Here is a 19528-nt window from a genome sequence, read left to right as displayed (position 1 = left end):
CCTCCTTTATCTCACCCCAGACATTTTCAATAATGTTCATGTTTAGTGACTAAGCTGGCCAATCCTAGAGCACCTTGACCTTCTCTGCTTTCAGGAACTTTGATGTGGAGGCTTAAGAATGAGAAAGAGCGCTATCCTGCTGAAGAATTTGCCCTCTCCTTTGGTTTGTAATGTAATGGGCAGCACAAATGTCTTTATACCTCAGGCTGTTGATGTTGCCATCCACTCTGCAGATCTCTCGCACGCCCCCATACTGAATGTAACCTCAAACCATGATTTTTTTTTCTTCACCAATCTTGACTGATTTTTTTGTGGGAATCTTGGGTCGATGCTAGTTCAAATAGGTCTTCTGCAGTATTTGTGATGATTGGGATGCAGTTCAACAGATGATTCATCAGAAATAAATTACTAGAAATCAAGTTATTATTTGTTGCTCTTACAACTGGGATCAGCGACAAGACTTTTGTCAAGTAGTGTACATCTGTGCATATTCAGTCAAATAGTACTGATTAGAAATGTTACCAATATTAACAAGACGTGTATATTATAAAATGTGTATTAGTTTTCACATTTAAATTATATTAAATTCATGTCAGCCTTAATGCCACAACACTAAGTGCCGCACCACACAACTAAAATAAAAAGTGGTTTGTCACTTTAAATAATTTGAGCATGAGGAAGTGACAGCAGTCAAAAAAGCAATCTTTAAAAGCAGGTAAGTCAGAATCTCCTTCATGTCATAATTTTTAGGTTTGTTACATTTATGTTAGTTCAGCGTATCATAATGCTGAGAAGGTAGACTACATTTTGAAAAGTTAAACCATTTTCCACCCCTTCGCAAAACTGCCAGACACTACCAAAACACCAAATTAACTTCATATTAAAAAAAGATATTCTTTATACAAGAGGTTTGTTTGAATGTTTGGCCTTTTATGTAGAAAAAACAGCACATATAACATACATATATAACATTTTAACATCTTGCTTTTGAGCTTTTTTTTTTATCCCCACAAACATTCGTTCATTTAATAATTTTCCTTCAGCTTAGTCCCTTTATTTATCAGGGGTCGCCACAGCAGAATGAACCGACAACTTATCCAGAAAATTTTTTAGGCAGCGAATGCCCTTTCAGCTGCAACCCAGTACTGGGGAACACCCATACCCTCTCACATTCACACACTAGGGCCAATTTAGTTCATTCAATTCACCTATAACAAGTGCTAAAGTTGGCCCTTTGTATCCTTTGATTTGGCCCACCAGAGGGAAAATGATTGGGATGGGTTATGCCTTTAACAGAGATTCTCATTATTGTTAAGCGACGAAAAAGCAAACTGAAATTAAATGTTTGAAATTACATGTTGTCACTTAACGAATAGAGGACAAAGCAGAAGACATCAGCATGCAAATCAAAGCAAAGGCAGGTTCAGCATGACTAGTGTATTTGGCATTGAACGCCAGTTTTTATTGTAATAGGTTCATTAAAATAGTTTACATTTTCGAAAAATTAGGTAGAAGTAATTTTTTTATTAATAAATATTGAGAGATAAATTAGGGAATGACCCATGGCAACCTTAACGTAATACAATTTGCGATATTCACTTTCAACTCACAGCTCTCAATCAAGCTTAGATTTTGGCCCTTTATACGAAAAAGTTTGGGCACCCTGATCTGAAATGTTCTAATATTTGTTTTTGTTTTTAAAATTATTCACAATCTTTCGGTTCCATTGTTAATAAAAAAATGACATTCTATGGTAGGAGGGGAATGTATTGTGCATAGAAGTAAAACTTCTTTCAATCATTCTTCTTTTATTTATGAAGCCACAAATCTATGGAATTCTCTCCCAACAGAATTAATCACATGTACAAATTATAAGATGTTTTCATGCCTAGGAGTTGTTTTTTGTCGAATCAAATTTGTACACACTGAGTGAGATGTTTTTGATTTATCAGTGTTTAGTTTATATGTGATTATGCCTGTATGTTTTAAACTGACTTTTTAATTAATTGATTTTTATTGTTTTAATTTTTACCTGTCAGGGACTGCAGGTGGAAAAAAGCAGTCCTGCTACAACCTGGCACAATGTATATTTCCTTTTTGTGGTTAATGTAATTTTTGTGCATGTCCCTGTTAAATAAATAAATTAGTATCAAAAAAGTATCAGCGTGTCGTCACAATACTGCTGGAAAACAGAGATTCACCGCTGTTAAATGTGTTTAGTTCATCTGTCATTTTTTGGTTAGATCTACCTGGATGCACAGCACCTAAATGTTCACAGAACATTGCTGTCATCTCACAAAATGAAGTGCAACTGCCCTCTGAATGGTAAGGTTAACAGAGCCGGTTTGACAATTTCCTTAACCCCTTAGCTATAAACTAAGCGCTGAGAGCCTTAATTTGTCAGCATGAGCAAGTAAATGAGGAGTTGAGAGTGAGGCTGCGGTGCTTGACCTCACAGGAACATGATCTGTGGTTCACTGCTGACTTCACTCACACTCTGCTGGAGTCGTCTGTGACACAGTCAAACCACCATGATGGATCACTGGGAAAGTGTGTCAGGGACACCATATTTTTAGACTTTAATCCCAAATGGCCCCTCTAAGCCTAGCAACAGAATCAGGACCAAAGTGAGTTTTTTTTTAAAAAATAGAAGAAAAACTGACTTGATAACTGTATCAACACTGAGGCAGCGGGTTGGATAAAGTCTTTGAGTCAAAGTTATGCAGTGCTGATTTGTGCGCTAACATCAAAGCTGTTGCTTTTTGACACTGTTCGCTTTCCTGAATAGCATTTTAGGGAGTATTGCGGGGTCAGTTTGAAAGCGTTAGGCCAGTTGACTCAACTGGGTCAGTGCCTTACAAAGTTTGATCTTGTTCATGCATCATATATTTAAGACGTAAACATTGAGGGTTATTTAAATTTGTTTTTGGCAATTTCTGCTTGCAATCTTCTCTGATTGGTGAACTAAGATGAGTTTGACAGTTAGCACGAGTTAGAAGGGATTGAAAATGATGAATTGATTATTAATGTTTGCCCTTTTATGCCATTATTTTTATCAAATGAGGAAAGCAAAAACTTATTTCTAACAGGGTTGTGCTTATTCTCTTAATGAGTTATGGCTGTGTTTTGAGTATAATGAACATTAAACCAATCAGAGTCTCATCTCCCATTCCCTTTAAGAGTCAGTAGCATTGCACTATGGCACATTTGCTATTTACATGGCGGCTTTGTAAGTGGAAAAACTGAATAGAAAAACTGAACGCTTCACTAGCGAGAAAACAGATTGAGCCTTCTTCATTCAGCCTCTTTACTTTCTTCTTACTTTCAAGAAAAAGGAAATGGTGTTGTGTGCACTCCACTGAAGACATCCATAGCCTACTACATATTTAATATTTTTTGTTAAGCTCAAAGATTTGTTTTAAAACTATTTCTAAATTCAAATCTAATTTTCAGCAGACTAATAAATTAACTATAACAATAAAGTGTGGTCAAAAAACTGAGTTAAATTCAAACACACGTCCTATTCTCATGCCCAATATGGTGATGCAGACATCTCCAAAACCCAACAGGTGGACAAATCTAAAGTTGTTTTTATTAAAACAAATAAAAATATGCTTAAAATAAATTATACTACACTGTAAAACCCAAAAAGTTAAGGTAACTCAAACCATTTGAGAAAACCGATTGCAACAAACTATTCAAAAACTTATCCTAATGAGTACTGTAAACTTAATTCATTTGAGTAAATGAAGCAATTTGAGCACAGTAAACCCCCCAAAATAAAGAGAACTCAAACCAACTGAGTACTGTAAAACCCAATAAGTTAAGGCAACTCAAACTGTTTGAGGAAACCGATTTCAACAAACCATTTGAGTTAAAAAACGAATCTGAGTACTGTGAACTTTCTCCATTTACGTTTTAGTAATGAGGTATTTAATGAACTCATTACCTTCAACACTGAGTTCAAAACTCTTGAAATGAGTAGAAATAGTTTTGTCCACTTTAAGCTAACTAGACTCATTTTATGATAAAGTTAACGGTTGGGTCACAGTGTAATAATTATAACAACATTATAGAAATGCAATTTGTCATGAATAAACTGGAAAAAAAAGCCTCCTGAGATGATGAAGGCATGGTGGCAGTGGTTTATATATTTATGTAGAAAATAATAATGTTTGTAAAATTTTAATCCTTTAATACTTTTTGATATGTAAAGATACTTGTGTATTGATGTACATCCTGTGTGTATAGAGCATTGTGTACTCGTTTAAGGCGCACAACTAACGCGCTCTGCACTGGACTTTAGACCTGCTTTCAGTTGGTCAATTATGCAGTCTAGTTTCTCAAAATAGCAACATGCCAACAATGTGCCTTAACACACCTCCTTTCTAGACTGGCACACCCATGAGTCCACAAAGCAGCCCAAATGTATTAACTATTTAAACAACGTGTTGCAAAGCTGGAAAATCAGGGTTGCGTTGGAAAGTAGCTACACATTGCGTCAAACATGTCTTGTGCCTTTTTGCGCTGAATGTATGATATGACCCGTATACTTTTTATTTTACAAAAATGCCTTGAATTGTGTTTTGAACCTTCTGTTGATGGAAAAGTTCCTTTTTTCAGCATTGATAATGCACCATATCAGCATATTGATTTCTGAGAGATCATGTGACACTGAAGACTGGATCAATGACTGCTTATTATTATTTTCATTTGAATAAAATCTAAAATATACACTAATACAAGTGAAAAGTTTACTTTTAAACAAAAATATAGTTACAATTTTTTTAATAGAATTACCAATTTTTAAACAGTTTAAAAATACTGCTCGGAAAGTAAAAACAAACAAACAAACAAACAAACAAACAAACAAACAAACAAACAATTGTGCCAGTTACTTGTAAAGAGACTTTGTAGCCTATAGAAAACCTCGTCCTTATTAACCTTTTCCTCATTGACTCCATAGGCTCACCTGCAGACACGAAGAGGATTCCTGCACTGAGGATGATATTGTGGCGGGACTTGTAGAACTCGCTGGCAGCTATACAGAGACCACCCATGAAGAGCAGGATGACGCTGAGGATGGGGAAGATACTAGACGCTCGCACGGCTCCTACACATGCAGACACACAGAGAGAGAGAGAGAGAGAAAGAGAGAGAACAAGGTGAGCATAAGATGTTTTCAGTTCCAGAATATTACTTGTTGAATGAATCTGTGCAAAGTACAGTGAGAGAGGGACCATGCCGGATGAAGAAAGCTGTGATTTCAGCCAATCGACACTTTGTCAGTAGAGTAAACAACACTTGCACCCTTTAAAATGGTGCGGAAGAGCAATTAGAGGTCAGAAGTCTCACCTAACACTCGTACTCCATGACTGAGAAGGGCGAGAGACACCAGACCTTTTACAGATGCCTCTATTTGCACACAATATGTTTGTAGTGAGACTTCAACCAAAAAAAGCTGGCTTCTTTCGAGCCATGAAATGACAAGTGAATGTGCTAATGAATGTTTTTAGGACAGCCTGCCAACTCACCAAGTTATTCAACTCAATGTTTGAGTAGCTTTTAAAGATAAAGTTCTACTTTTAAATAAGTGCCTCAGCCTACACTTTTTGTACAAACATAAAATACATTTCTCCAAGTACGTTTCGTAACATGTTTCTGGTAGAAAATCCACCGGAGGGCGCTGTCTACATTTTTGCGAATGTGAAATGCATTACTTGGGCTACATTTTGTTATTTGTTTCAATTACATGTGCTTATATACGTCCACAAGAAGGCAGAGATCATCTAGACTAGTGAACCACTGCGCTAAACCCTTCTTTAAACACCAACAGTAGTGTTTTAAAAACCAAGTGTTCAAGAAAATGCTCTGCGACCTCATAGTTTGACCTTAATCGTGCATGGTTTTTATTCCTTTTGTGGAACCGCTCTCTTGTCCTTTTCTATTCACCAGACTTTTTCAATTTTCACAGCATACCCTTTCTCTCTCTCTCTCTCTCTCTCTCTCTCTCTCTCTTTCTCTTACTTTCCTACTCTCTCTTTTAAAATACTTGACATGCAAAGTTATGCTTTCATCAGGCTAGTTAAATTTTTACCACTCCTTCTAGTCTGCAAGCTCAGCAGGTTTTTCTCTCTCTGTCCCTCCCTGCTGTGCTGTAAACGCTGATGTATGGACAGCATGACAGTACTGCGAACTCTTGCCTGCTAAAGTAGGGACTGAAGGTCCCCCTGAGAGGGTCATCTGCTCTCCTGTCCTGCCCTCACCTCCACCTGAAAACCACTGTACTCGCTCCCATCTGCTGCTGATCGCACGAGAAGCCATAGTCAGCTAGTGCAAAAGTGTGTTTGTCTCCGTGCTTTGACCTCTATGGTGCATCTCAGTGCATAGTGTTTAGTAAAATGCCACCTGAATGAAATATAAGATCCTAAACGGTCCTTTTAGGAAAATGTTTGACACGGTAAATGTACTGAATGTGTGCTGTGCTAAATTGCGATATCTCATTTACTGTGTGTTATATAAGGTGAGATTTTTTTTAGTTCACTTGCCGCAGTTTTTCTCTCCCTCTCGGAGAAAGCGAAACGGGACTTCGAAGTGATGAACAGCATTTTAATTTTCTTGCTCTTTGTTCCGTCTTCTCCTATCTGTCTCTTTCCCTCTGTTTTTCTCTATCCACTCAATCTAACTAAGGCCCTTATTCTCAGTGTCATGTGCTATCTTTACCCAGCATATGAGGTCAAGAAGTCCTTTCTTTTGCAATGAGGGTCAAAAGTTGTGTTCTTAAAATGATTCTGTCACCATTAAATTGTATAATATATATTTTAGATGCAATTTATTTTATTTAAACAAAATTCGGGTTAAAATTTTTTATGTTCATTGCATTATGTGCCATATTTAAAATAACACATCAAATGTAAAAACTACTGATGAGTGAAAATGTCTGTTTCCACAAAATGAAAATTAATTGTGTTTGAGAGAATTTATATTACTATTTTTACTGGTATATTAATGAATGTATTAGTTCATACACTATTCAGTTCATACCGTTCAGCCCTATAAGACAGAATTTTTTTTAGGGCCCTTAAAGTAAAGTTCCGGGCAATGGGGTGGTGGTGGATAGAGTAACTTCCCTTCCAAGTGGTGCCCCTGGGTTCCACACAATTGATGTGTATTGTGGGCAACGTGAAAGAATTAAGTTAGTTTTTACAAATTAAAGTGGATTGAACATAAATAATTAAGTTGTCCCAAAAAAAATCTCAAGAATTGTGTTGTTTTAGGCCAGTTTAAATAAGTAGAAACAAACATCAAATGTCATTTCTTGAGTGTAGGATTAAAACATGCTATAGAAGTATTGTTCATTGTTAGTTCATGTTACACAGTACACACAGTATACACAGTATACACACAACTTCATATAAAAATGCTATATATATATATATATATATATATATATATAAATATATTAGACTGTTTTTAATAATGCTTTGTTATCACGGCTATTTCATAACTGTAACAAGAGGCAATTCAGTCATAACTTAATGTTAAAACTGCTATCATAACATTATTTATCAATATGTGACTCATTTTGGATTCTCGGAAGCGAAAAAAATAAAAATGTAAAACAGGAAATACGTTGGGACCATTGTTTTTGTTAACATCCTTTAAAATGGTCTATACAAGATGCTGTGTTTGACATAGTAGACTCCCTCATGCTTGCTTACTTAAATTAGAAAATTAATATTGTCAACATTAGAACAACCTTACTGTCATACATATACATATAACAATGCCTGCTTTTTAATGTTATCAGACAATAATTTTTATCTGGAGAGACTTTAAAGGAATTATTTTTAGATGTAAATCTTTTTAAAAAAGTAGAATTTTTATCAAAAGACTCATCACTGTTGTGTTTTTAGTGTTATAAACCTTTATATTATTATTGAAATGCGTTTTTTTAAGTTTATATTCTATTTTATATGTATATAAGTAATATCATATGTCAATTTTATTGTTTTATTTTTGTCCATGAAATAGCCAGGCAAATATTGTAATAAACTCAAAACTCTCTTTCATAGCCCGTAAATTTTCTTTATTCTGTGTCCATTGATGAGAGGTTAGACCAGAGAGGTTAATTCTGGACCCGGTGGAATTTTGTTTTTCAACGGATGTCCTTGCATGTTCACTTTATCCTGTTTCTTTTCTCAGTCGGGTGTAGAGTTGCTGGGAATGGTCTGATTAAATATTAAGGTGTGCTGGGTGTTGACCCCGCTCCTGTTGCCCTGTAACATCCTTCTCCCAAATCTTTCTCTCTCTCTCTCTCTCTCTCTCTCTCTCTCTCTCTCTCTCTCTCACACACACACACACACACACACACACACACACAGATTCTGGCCAGTCTCACATTAACCTGAGGATATTGACATGGCCAAAAAGGACACCACACTCTTTCTCATCCATCAGCCTCATTCACAAAGACACGGGCAGGCGAAAAGGGTAGAAAGAAGGGGGCAGGAGAGGATGTGAGGCAGGATGTGAAAGTGGGAAAGGAAAAGATAATAACCTAAATGTATTGATTGTTGACACAAGCGTTTAAAACGACAGGCTTGAAGGTGACAGAAGTGTCCTCAGAGACCAGGATGCAGGGTTGATTTTCAGCTCTGTTCAGTCTCATTCATGTAATAGCAGTGAATGGCAACCAGCTTAAACCCTTGTGCGTGATTTAAGAAAAGGATGAGGACAGAAATGCTTAAAGTATTGTATTTTGTAGCGCTTTTGCTAACATAAATTGCTTTATCAACATCAATTTTTATGCTAACTACCAAGAATTCAGTCATTTTGAAGAGTTTAACCCTTTAAATCAGTGTTTTTCAACCACGTTCCTGGAGGACCACCAGCTCTGTACATTTCCATGTCTCCTTAACCAAACACACACCTGATTCATATCACCAGCTCATTAACAGAGACAGAAAGACCTGCAATGGGTGTGACAGACAAAGGAGACAACTTGAGTGTTGGTGGTCCTCCAGGAACGTGGTTGAGAAACACTGCTTTAAATTACAGTTTGTTTACCAAATGGCAAATTTCTTCCCATCACAAACAAAAATATAAATTTTTCTGCCCATATATTAAATCTGCATAAGGACAAAAAGTCTGTGTGAACTTATAGGACTTTCATTTTAACATGATGATGTATTTACAACTAAAATGAAATACTGAGTAGGGAAGCTTTTATTTTTGTGCTCATTCTCTCATCTTTTACTTGCAGTAAACAAACAGTTGGAGGGGCATGACTAAGCATATTTTCCTCAAGTGGTCAATCTGATATCACCAGAGAAGAACTACTATTTCAGAGCAGAAGCAAATGCTTAGATTTAATTAAAAACAGCCAAAACAAACACATTTTTTCATCCGAAACATCATAATTTGTGTTATAATATTGAACAAAGGTTTTAAAGGTTTGGAACAACATAAGTGCGAGCAATTAATAGTAGGGATATCCAGATGTGATCACGTGATTGGAAATCGGGCCCGATCACGCGGTTTCAGACTTGATCAGAATTGGACGTTACCTCCCGATCAGGACTCAAATATATATGTCATTATTTTATAACACATCTATAGTTATGCGGTGACACAGAGTCAGACGTCTTTCTTGACTTCACACAGAAACAGCAACACGTGCGGCATGACATCACTTTGTTGCAGAGACGCTATTGGTTAAATGCTGGCAAAGTAGAACACGGAAGCAGCTTGAAGCAGAAAGCACAAATATGTCTGCGGTCTGTAGGTATTATAAAGTTGATGATGACAACATTCACATAGCAAACTTTGAGATATGTAAATTTGGGATTGCAAGAGGTGGAAAGGAAAAGGCTGCATTTAACACAACAAACCTGATAAGGCACGTCAAAAACAAACACAGCCATGATGGTGCATATGATCGCAGTGAGTGACCTGCCATTCATCTTTGTAGAGAACAGCACGTAAGAATTTGTTATTTATTGCTTGATTGTTCAAGGTAACTCACAGAAGTGCTCCGTTTGTTAACCAAGTTGTTTAATGTTAAAAAGGTGAATTAAATAAAAATAAGGAACATCCTGGATCTGTTTTATCGCACTTCTTTTTTTATTTAATGTATTATAGAAATATCGCATTGAGTTTCGGTATCAATAAAAAAAAAAAACCTGATTATAACATCTCTAATTAATGGAATAAATAATTTTTTGGGTCAATTAATCCTTTAACACAGCCAAAATTATGATAATTAATTGATTTATTAAGTAAGTTAAAAGTTAAGTGTCCAAAAAACGTAAAAACCATAATGTAATTTATTATTCTGAAAAGATTTGAGAAATTGAAATGGATGGAAAGATGACTCAGAATACAATTCATGACCTTTTTTCTCTGAGGTGAATATATCTGTATTATATTTACATTGTATTGCCTGCAACTACAAATTTATCTGGTATTCTGACTGTCATCTGATGACCACAGTTTGAGTCTGGATTTATTCATCTCCATTTAGAAACTTTCTAGGCATTATATTTCACGTCACATTCTGATCTTGTTTTTCAATTGCATGTTGGAGTGAACTTCTGAAAATATCGTACATCCAGATTACGCTTTATGAAATCTACATATAATACCATGTAATACATTCTATATAGCGAGTGAGAAGCTGTGACGGACAGGCTGCATATGTTGCTAGAAACAGTGTGAATCTTAACACACCGACTTCATACATTGCTAATGAGCTGTGTGGACACTCGTGGGTTCAGAGCAATGCTTTCACTCATCCAGATCTCCATCCGTCTATCCGGCCGGGACTCTGGCAGCTCTGTGCCCTTGGCTCTGACCTCTCGGATCAGGCAGCAGTGCTGTATTGATGCCTGCAGAGGCTCTGGAGGAGGAAGAGAGAGCAGCCGATTCCCCCCAGGCTCCCTGCACTGATCACAGCCGGACACAAAGCAGCCGCAGGGTTTTCTCACAACCAGAACCAACACTCGCTGGACAATTTTCATTGCAAACAAGATTTTGAATAGAAATGACGTGCAAGCGTTTGTTCACTGCCAGCGATCTTTTATTTTTTATGAAAAGAATTGGAATTTTTTTTGTTTGTGCCATGAAGAAAACTGACTGACCACTGAGATAAGAGCTATTGATTTAGATTTTATTTATTAATATTTTAATAGACAGTGTTTAAATTCAGCAGTTAAATTTATCAAAAGTGAAAAAACTATATATATATATTATGACATTATATTTTATTTATTTATTTATTATTTATTTAATAAATATTTTTTTACTGCAAGATGGTAAAAGGACTTAAGCCTCCTTGTTAGAGAAACCAACTTCCATGCCAAGAGTTGCTGATATGATCCCAGCTCAGAGCGGGTTGGGTTGTGTAGAACCGGTGGGTTACATTAGTGCCGTGAACTAGATGTGAGTGAGGTTTAAGTAACAGCTAGTGAAGTGCTGTGCAGGTAAACTTCACTCCTTTGACCTCCAAAAAAGATGGTCTAGCAACAGATGCTAGATGCCATGGTCTTTAGCCTCCTTGTTAAAGCAACTGAATCCCATGCAAAGAATCGCAGGTTCAATCTCAGCTCCCGGCAGGTTACATTGGTGCCATGACTAGGATGGGAGTCAGGTTTAGGTAACGAAGGCCAGCAAGTAAAGCATTGTGCAGGTGAACCTCACTCCTCTGACTCCAAAAAAGGTGCTCTAGCGAAAATCACTGCTTTGATCTTAGCTCAGAGCGGGTTGGGTGGTGAAGGACCGACGGGTTACAATGGTGCCGTGACCCAGATATGAGGGAGGTTAAGTAACAGAGGCTAGCTAGCGACATGCTGTACAGGTAAACCTCAATCCTCTGACCTCCACAAAAGTGCTCTAGTGTCAGACGCTAGAGGCCATGGTCTTTAGCCTCATTGTTATAGCAACCAACTCCTATGCAAAGAATTGCAGTTTTGATCCCAGCTCCTGGCAGGGTTATATTGGTGCAGTGACCCGGATTGGAATGAGGTTTAGGTAAAGAAAAAAATTGCTCTCCTTTATTAGTCCCTTTATTAATCTGGGGTTAACACAGTGGATAGAACCACCAACTTATCCAGCATTTGTTTTATGCAGTGGATGCCCTTCCAGCTGCAACCCATCAATGAGAAACCCATACACACTCATTAACACACACACACACACTACGGACAATTTAGCCTACCCAATTCACCTGTACCGCATGTCTTTGGACTGTGGGGGGAAACCAGAGCACCCGGAGGAAACCCACGCGAATGCAGGATGAACATGCAAACTTTACACAGAAACTCCATTGCCGAGGCTCAAACCAGCTACCTTCTTGCTGTGAAGCGACAGCACTACCTACTGCGCCACTGATTCAGTGTTGGTGTGGATATACCTTTTCTCATAAGTTGTGGCTTCAGTCAGTAAAATGTCATCAAACACACAGTCTTTCTCAATTTGCGTACGGATATGCATATTTTCTTTGTTCACTGTTATGTTGGTCATTGTGCAGTGAGGGCTTTGGGCTTTTGGTTTCTTGGGGAGCTGCGCTGATAATGATGCCCCAGGGTAAGCGCGTCTCTTTCGGCAATCTGCCCAGACTCTCCAGGCATGACACTGGCACACAGCACAGGGAAATGTTCACACAAGCCCTGTGTAGCGTTTGAGGGTCTGTCAGGAGCAGAAACACTGCCTGCGGGGCTGTTATTAACATGGTGGAATAGGCAAAGAGGAGAGAAGAGTCAGGGGTAAGTCAAGCCTGAAGCAAGGAAAAGAGAGGAGCCGTTTTTATTATTATTATTATTATTTTGTTATGCCGTCTTGTAATAGAGCTGCTGAAATGGGGCTTTAATCAGAGGCTCTTCTCAATCTCAGAGCAGAACACAACTGGGGCTGTTGCCCAAGTTACATTACTAATCTATTCTTGCATTTAAGTTTTTCAAAGAGATCACTGGAAAAAAATGTATCTAGTCTTATAAAAAAGTACTGGAGCTGGGCTTATGTGTGTGTGTTATGACCACAGTGTACCCATCTTCTTATGGCTACTTCCAGCACGATAACGCACCATGTCATTAAGCGAGAATCATCTCAGACTGGTACTCAACTGTACTCAAATGGCCTCCACAGACACCAGTTCTCAATCTAATAAAGCACCTTTGGGATGTGGTGGAACAGGAGATTCACGTCAAGAATGTGCAGCTGACAAATCTGCAGCAACTGCGTGATGCTGTCATGTCAATATAGACCAAAATGTCTAAGGAATATTCCAGATCCTTGTTGAATGTATGTCACAAAGGATTAAGGCAGTTTTAAAGGCAAAAGGGGGTCCAACCCCCTTCTGGTAAGATGCATCTCATAAAGTGGCCAGTGAGTGTACATCAAGTATGTGTGTGTGTGTGTGTGTGTGTGTGAGTGTGTGAGTGAGCGTGGGTGCGTGCGTGCTTGTGCGTCTGTTTATTGACTGTATGTATATCTTGAAGTTTAAAGTCAATAGCACCTTTATAATCATGTTTCTTGAGAAATTGGTGGCATGTTTAACACTTTTTTTTTTTACATGCTGATTTTGAATTATTGAATCGGCAAATTCAAGTAAGTGGAAGCAAACTAAAAAGAAGAAAGTGCAGTATAAAGTAATATGTCTCTGGGTTTATAGCACAAAAAGGTAATTTCATAGTTTCATAAAATTAGGTTGACCACTTATAACAGAGAACAGACTTTTTTGACAATGTTTTTTGTAATATTTGGACTTTGAATGTTTCTGGACCCTTGCTGTCTAGGGTCAAAGTGCTCTCGGATTTCATCAAAAATAACTTATTTTGTGTTCTGAAGATTTGGAATGACATGACAATCTTCGTTTGTAGGTGAACAAACTCAATAATGAAATTAGAAACTACAACTGCTACACCAATGCAGTTATGTGTGACTCATAATCAGGTGTGAAAAGAGCTCAGTTAATCAATACCTATTGCTGCTCATGGATAGACTCTCACAACAGCCATGTATAAAATTTGTGAACAACTGCTTAGCATTAGCAGAAGCTGCACTCACATGAATGCAGACACTTTGTTTTTGACAGTCTTTGAACTTCTGTTCAATCTGTAGCTCTTCATCTTTCCTTCACTCTCTCTCTCTCACTCTCTCTCAAGCTCATTGACAGCGTTGTGGATGAAAATTAGCATTCACACTTAATCAGCCTCCCACAGGCTTGAATGTGCTGATGTGCAGGACAGGGTCATGCTAATCAGGTGCTTTAGCTTGCAGGCACATTGATTGAATACTACAAACGCTTATTAATCTAGCCCTGCCCCGGCACCTTGCCCTCTCAACACACACACACACACACACACACACACACACACACACACACACACACACACACACACACACACACACACACACTCAGATACACACTGCGACCCTATCATCACACATCTACGTATTAGACGTGCAAAAATATTTATCTGACCTTAAAGGACCACTCCACTTTTTTAGTGGATCTAGACATCAGCAGATTTTCAGTCACGGTTCAAAGTTCCTTGATTGTTATGTTAAAAGACATAACAGAATTATTATAAAAAAGTCACAAAAACTGCCTTCTTTCACCTGATAAATATTGCTAAGTTATGAAGTATGCTATCCATCTCAGATGCAGAAAAGCTAGTCCATGCTTTTATGACTTCTAGGCTGGATTACTGTAATGTACTGTTTGCTGGCTGCCCAGCATCCTCTATCAACAAACTTCAGCTAGTACAAAATGCAACTGCCAGAGTTCTTACCAGGTTTAGAAAATATAATTATGTCACTCCAATATTATTCCCCTTACACTAGCTGCCTGTTAAAATTTGTATTGAATTTAAAATATTGCTTCTTACCTATAAAGCTCTAAATAGTTTAGGTCCTTTTTATCTAACCAACCTTCTGTCTTGCAACAATCCAACTCGCTCTTTAAGATCTCAAAACTCAGGGCTTCTGGTAGTACCTAGAATAGCAAAGTCGAGTAAAGGAGGTCGAGCCTTCTCATTTATGGCTTCTGAACTCTGGAATACCCTTCCTAGTAACGTACGAGGCTCAGACACACTTTCCCAATTTAAAACTAGATTAAAGACCTATCTTTTTAGTAAAGCATCCACTCAGTGCATCACTTAGCGGTATGATACATGAATGTGCTCCACACAGGTTTCTGCATATGAACAGCAGCTACGCTAATTATTCTCTTTAGTCTCCATTTACACCTGGGGATACTCATCATGAGGCCCTCAGACTATGCAGCACCACTGATTCTATTCCAGACCTACGACAGGATGATCCCAAGGTTTCCTGGACCAGGCCGTATCCTGAGCAGCTACTGTGGTGGTCATGGAGGAGTGGAGCGCATGAGACTGATTCCTGTGTTGCTCCAGGGACAGACGAGTCTTCGTTGAGGTCCAGCTTCCAGTGTCCGGCGCCTTGACTGCAGCTCTGCACAAGACGTTTGGCCAGTGGAGAAATGGTCATGCCCAACTGAGCCTGGTTTCTCTTGAGGTTTTTTAATTCTTCACTTTCGCCAATTGGTGAAGTTTTTTTCGTTGCCACCGTCGCCATTAGCTTGCATGGTTCGGGATCTGTAGAGCTGCACATCAATGGATTTGCTCTTGAGTGTTTGGACTTAGTAAACCACACTGAATAAACTGAACTGAACTTAAACACTGAAAACTGAACTACACTGTTTCAATTTACTATGATCTTTTATGTGAAGCTGCTTTGACACAATCTACATTGTAAAAGCGCTATACAAATAAAGGTGAATTGAAGTTGGTTTCTAGCCATATTGACATAAGCCCCTTTCACACAGTGATACCGGTAAATAACTGGAAAATTTCCGGAAAGACTTTACCGGTATATTGAAAAAAGCGCTGTTCACACAGGCAAGGACGTTACGGAAATTTTCCGGAAAAGAGCATTCATACATCCATTCCAAAATACCGGTAAATTCTGACATCATTCACCACAAATGAGCTTTAAACGGCTGCGCTTGTATTTGTAAAGATTTGACTAAATTACAAACTCTGTGGATGATCAATATTGTGAACAACTTTCGCAGGATCACTTTCTCATGTCGAGATGTTCATAATATGTGCGTGTGCAGGCGCTTACATGCTGTTTCACAGGCACACGCAAAGCTTGAGATAAACAAACAACGGCTTATCATAAGCATCTCATCGATGATTATTTACACAGTTGGCATAAAGAAGAACATATAAACGTGATCTGACTAACTTCTAGCAGCCAAATGTGTCTGGAAAAATATTCAAAGGTTTTTATTCTCTCAAACCGCGCGGACGTGAATGCGTCTGACTGTTGTGATTGGCTAAAGCAGACGTCTCACGTCAGCACGTTCTAGACGTGCACGCGCTTATTACAGCAATCTTGCTTCTGCATTCACACAGCGCAGCATTCCGGCAAATTGCCGGTAATGTTACAACTTCTCTTTCCGGAAAATAGCCAGAACGAATTTACTGGTATTTTCAAAAAGGACCTGTTCACACATACAACCTTTCCGGAAAATTGCCGGCAATTTTCCGGAAAGGTCTGTATGTGTGAAAGGGGCTATAGAAAATAGCAACTTTTCATTTTCCATCAGTTTTAGTACACAATGTATAACTACAGAATTATTATGCTTTAAGTATAGCAAACTCTTTGGTATTTATTGAACGAGATGCTAATGGTCTAATACAATGCAATGATATGCTAAGCTAAGCTAAAACTTCTCCCACCATGGTAAAACTACTTTTATGATAAAACTAAAAAGTAGTGTTCCTTTTATTTGAACCATTTATCTCACTCTGATACAAACTTCTTAAATGTCTGTATACTGTTGTATGCAATTTTCAGCTGAAATGAACACAGGTAATTATGGACCAGATTATCAAAGGATTGATTAATTTCCACAGTGTTCCTAGAACAATATGACCTTGAAATACCATAGTGGAAGCTTATTCATTTTTTAACATTTGCATAACATATCTATGTCTATTTATTTAGTTGTAGTTTATGTATTGTTGTTATGTAAAGCTTTGTTATACCATAAAGAGTGACATAAAGTAATTTTTGTCAAAAAAAAAAAAAGATTATTTGAACCCAATTTGGCTGTTTTTCAAGAAGTGAAAATAGTCTGCCCCTTAGACCAACTAAAGCTGGTTTACAGTATAGTGCCGAGAGTGTGTTAGTCATTCCCCTCTGCAGGTCCAAAAAGCTTACACATTGCTTAATACATACAGGGTGTACAGCGACACACAAATATCTTTACATATGAAAAGAATTAAAGGATTAAAATTCACTTTATTCATGACAATTTGCAGTTGTATAATGTTTAATCTTTGTGCTTGAGCAAAATTAAATATGATGGGTGTCTTCAGTGGAGTGCGCACAACACTGTTTCCTTATCCACAAAAGTAAAGGAGTAAAGTAAAGAGTAAAGGGAAAGTAAAGAGGCCGAATGGAGAAGGCTCATTCTTTATCCTCACACTGCAGATGGCCTGTTTAACTGTTTTCTCACTAGTGAAGCGTTCAGTTTTTCCACTTATAAAGTCCGCCATGTAAATAGCAAATGCGCCATGGCGCGACACTACTGGCTCTTAAAGGGAATAGGAGATGAGACTCTGATTGGTTTAATGCAGGTTATGCTCAAAACACACCCATAACTCATTAAGAGAATAAGCACAACTCTGTTAGACCATGCGCCAGGGCGCAGAGCGTATTTTTTTGTCCTTAAAACCGCAAAAGTATATTAGGACTCACCCTTAATGCTTTTGCACTATGCACTTTAGATTTTTTGCGCCTACATCATTAAAATAGAGCCCTATTTGTTAGTTTTTTTTTTTTGCTGGATGCTGACAAAATGAGATTTGTTTGCGTATAATTAGAGAGTTTTTTTTTGTAAAAAGTGCAACATGATTTTCTATTTGCAATATTTTTTGTAACACATTTTAGCTCGTAATTGCTTACATGTTCATATCGTTAAAGGCTAAATTATTAGCCTTCCTGTGAATGTTTTATTCTTTTTTAAAATACTTCTCAAGTGATATTTAACAGAGCAAGGACATGTTACAGTATTTCCAAATGTTTCTTTCTTTGGAGAAAGTCTGATTTATTTGTTATAGTTTTTTTTTGTTTTTAAAAGCCTCCGTAAGAAATTATTATTATTTATCTTGATTATCTACAGAACAAACCATTATTTTCCAATAATTTAAATTTAATTAACCAACTTGACCAACTGCCATCATAGCCAAGACAAAATACATTAGTTATTACATTTTTTTAAATACTATTATTTAAAAGTTAAGTTATTAAAAATATTTACTAAACATTACTTCAAAAAGCAAAACATTGCTTATTTCTTAAAAAAATCCCACTTAGATATGTGTCAAATAATAATAATAAATAATAATAATAATAATAATAATAATAATAATATTAATATATTTTATGTAGTTACATAAAATAACTACGAGGAGGGAAAATAAACTACAAAAAAAAATAAATAAAAAAATACAGCAAGCCACAAAGCTAAATCTTTTTTTGTCACAGCCTTCTGAGTAAATGCAAGCAGTCACAAGCACACTGACAGTACTGTATTACAGCAATTGACACTTTCTTTCATTTAAAGCAAGTGGAGAGCATTGCTCTCAAGATTGCACAATTATGCTGAGAACGCTTTGGAAGTAAGAAGTACCTCAAGTATAAGTGTGTGAGACAGCTCCTACACAGAACAGAGCTGTGACAATCTGAAATCCTGGCAAGAGGATATTATATGTGCAACCCAGCGCTTCATCACATGCATTAAACTAAATTTACTGGTCCAGGGTTTCCCCCAAACATTATAAAATCTAATAAATATGTATTTCATTTCTCAAGAAATGCCATTTTATTTACCTGTGACCCCATTCCTCACTGGGGTAAAAACAAATTGTACCAAAATGTATCGGTAACTCTTTATTGTGATGGTTCATTTGAGTATAGGTAGACTGTCTGCTATTTGTTGATACAGACATTCAACAAACTTTGCAAGTACATGTACTTACACTAACCCCAACCTAACAGTCTACTTTATAATCTGATGAGAATTAGTTGGCATGTAGATGCAATGAAACTTAAATTCAACAAACAGACCATCAAAATAAAGTTTGACCAATGTATTAAAGAGATTGTACAAATTAATACGAATTAGGCTCTAAATCAAGTTATGAATTGCATCGAGATTGTTGAATAATTCCGCTAAGCTCCACTTTAATCAGTTGCAATAGGTATTGTCCAACATTTGCTAACTCTCAGTCTTGAATGTGGGATCCTGGTGATGCTGGAATCTGGTACAGTACACAGTGATGCAATTCACATATCAATAAGCAGAGCATGGCCCTCTCTGTTATGTTGATGAGCCAGTCAGCTGTGCGCTCTATAGGCTCAGCGATGTCATATCAGGTGACACAGCCAGTGGCCTGGACTCCTATGTGCGTGTGTGTTTTATGTGTGTGTG

The 19528-nt window shown here is 37.4% G+C and overlaps 1 protein-coding gene and 1 long non-coding RNA gene across 9 annotated transcripts in view; one reads left to right on the top strand and one right to left on the bottom strand.

The window, feature by feature from the left end:
• LOC141381214 (uncharacterized) overlaps window positions 1-19528 on the top strand; it is a 161717-nt gene that overhangs the window by 22673 nt on the left and 119516 nt on the right. For 7 of the 8 annotated variants that reach the window (XR_015480937.1, XR_015480936.1, XR_015480938.1 and 4 more), the window contains exon 3: window positions 4967-5165. This is a non-coding gene — a long non-coding RNA (uncharacterized LOC141381214). Of the gene's footprint in view, window positions 1-4966; window positions 5595-19528 lie in introns of those variants that run through there. The other variant, XR_015480932.1, reaches the window with a different exon arrangement.
• Window positions 1-19528, bottom strand: part of cacng2a (calcium voltage-gated channel auxiliary subunit gamma 2a) — a 131394-nt gene that overhangs the window by 4322 nt on the left and 107544 nt on the right. The window contains 1 exon segment of the mRNA NM_200641.3: window positions 4973-5113. Within this exon segment, the coding sequence (NP_956935.1) occupies window positions 4973-5113 (141 nt within the window).

This window comes from Danio rerio, chromosome 3, assembly GCF_052040795.2.
Source record: "Danio rerio strain M-AB ecotype USA chromosome 3, GRCz13ab, whole genome shotgun sequence".
Classification (NCBI taxonomy): Eukaryota; Metazoa; Chordata; class Actinopteri; order Cypriniformes; family Danionidae; genus Danio; species Danio rerio.
The sequence above is the reverse complement of the archived record's forward strand: the minus strand, read 5'-3'. Positions and strand labels throughout refer to the sequence as shown.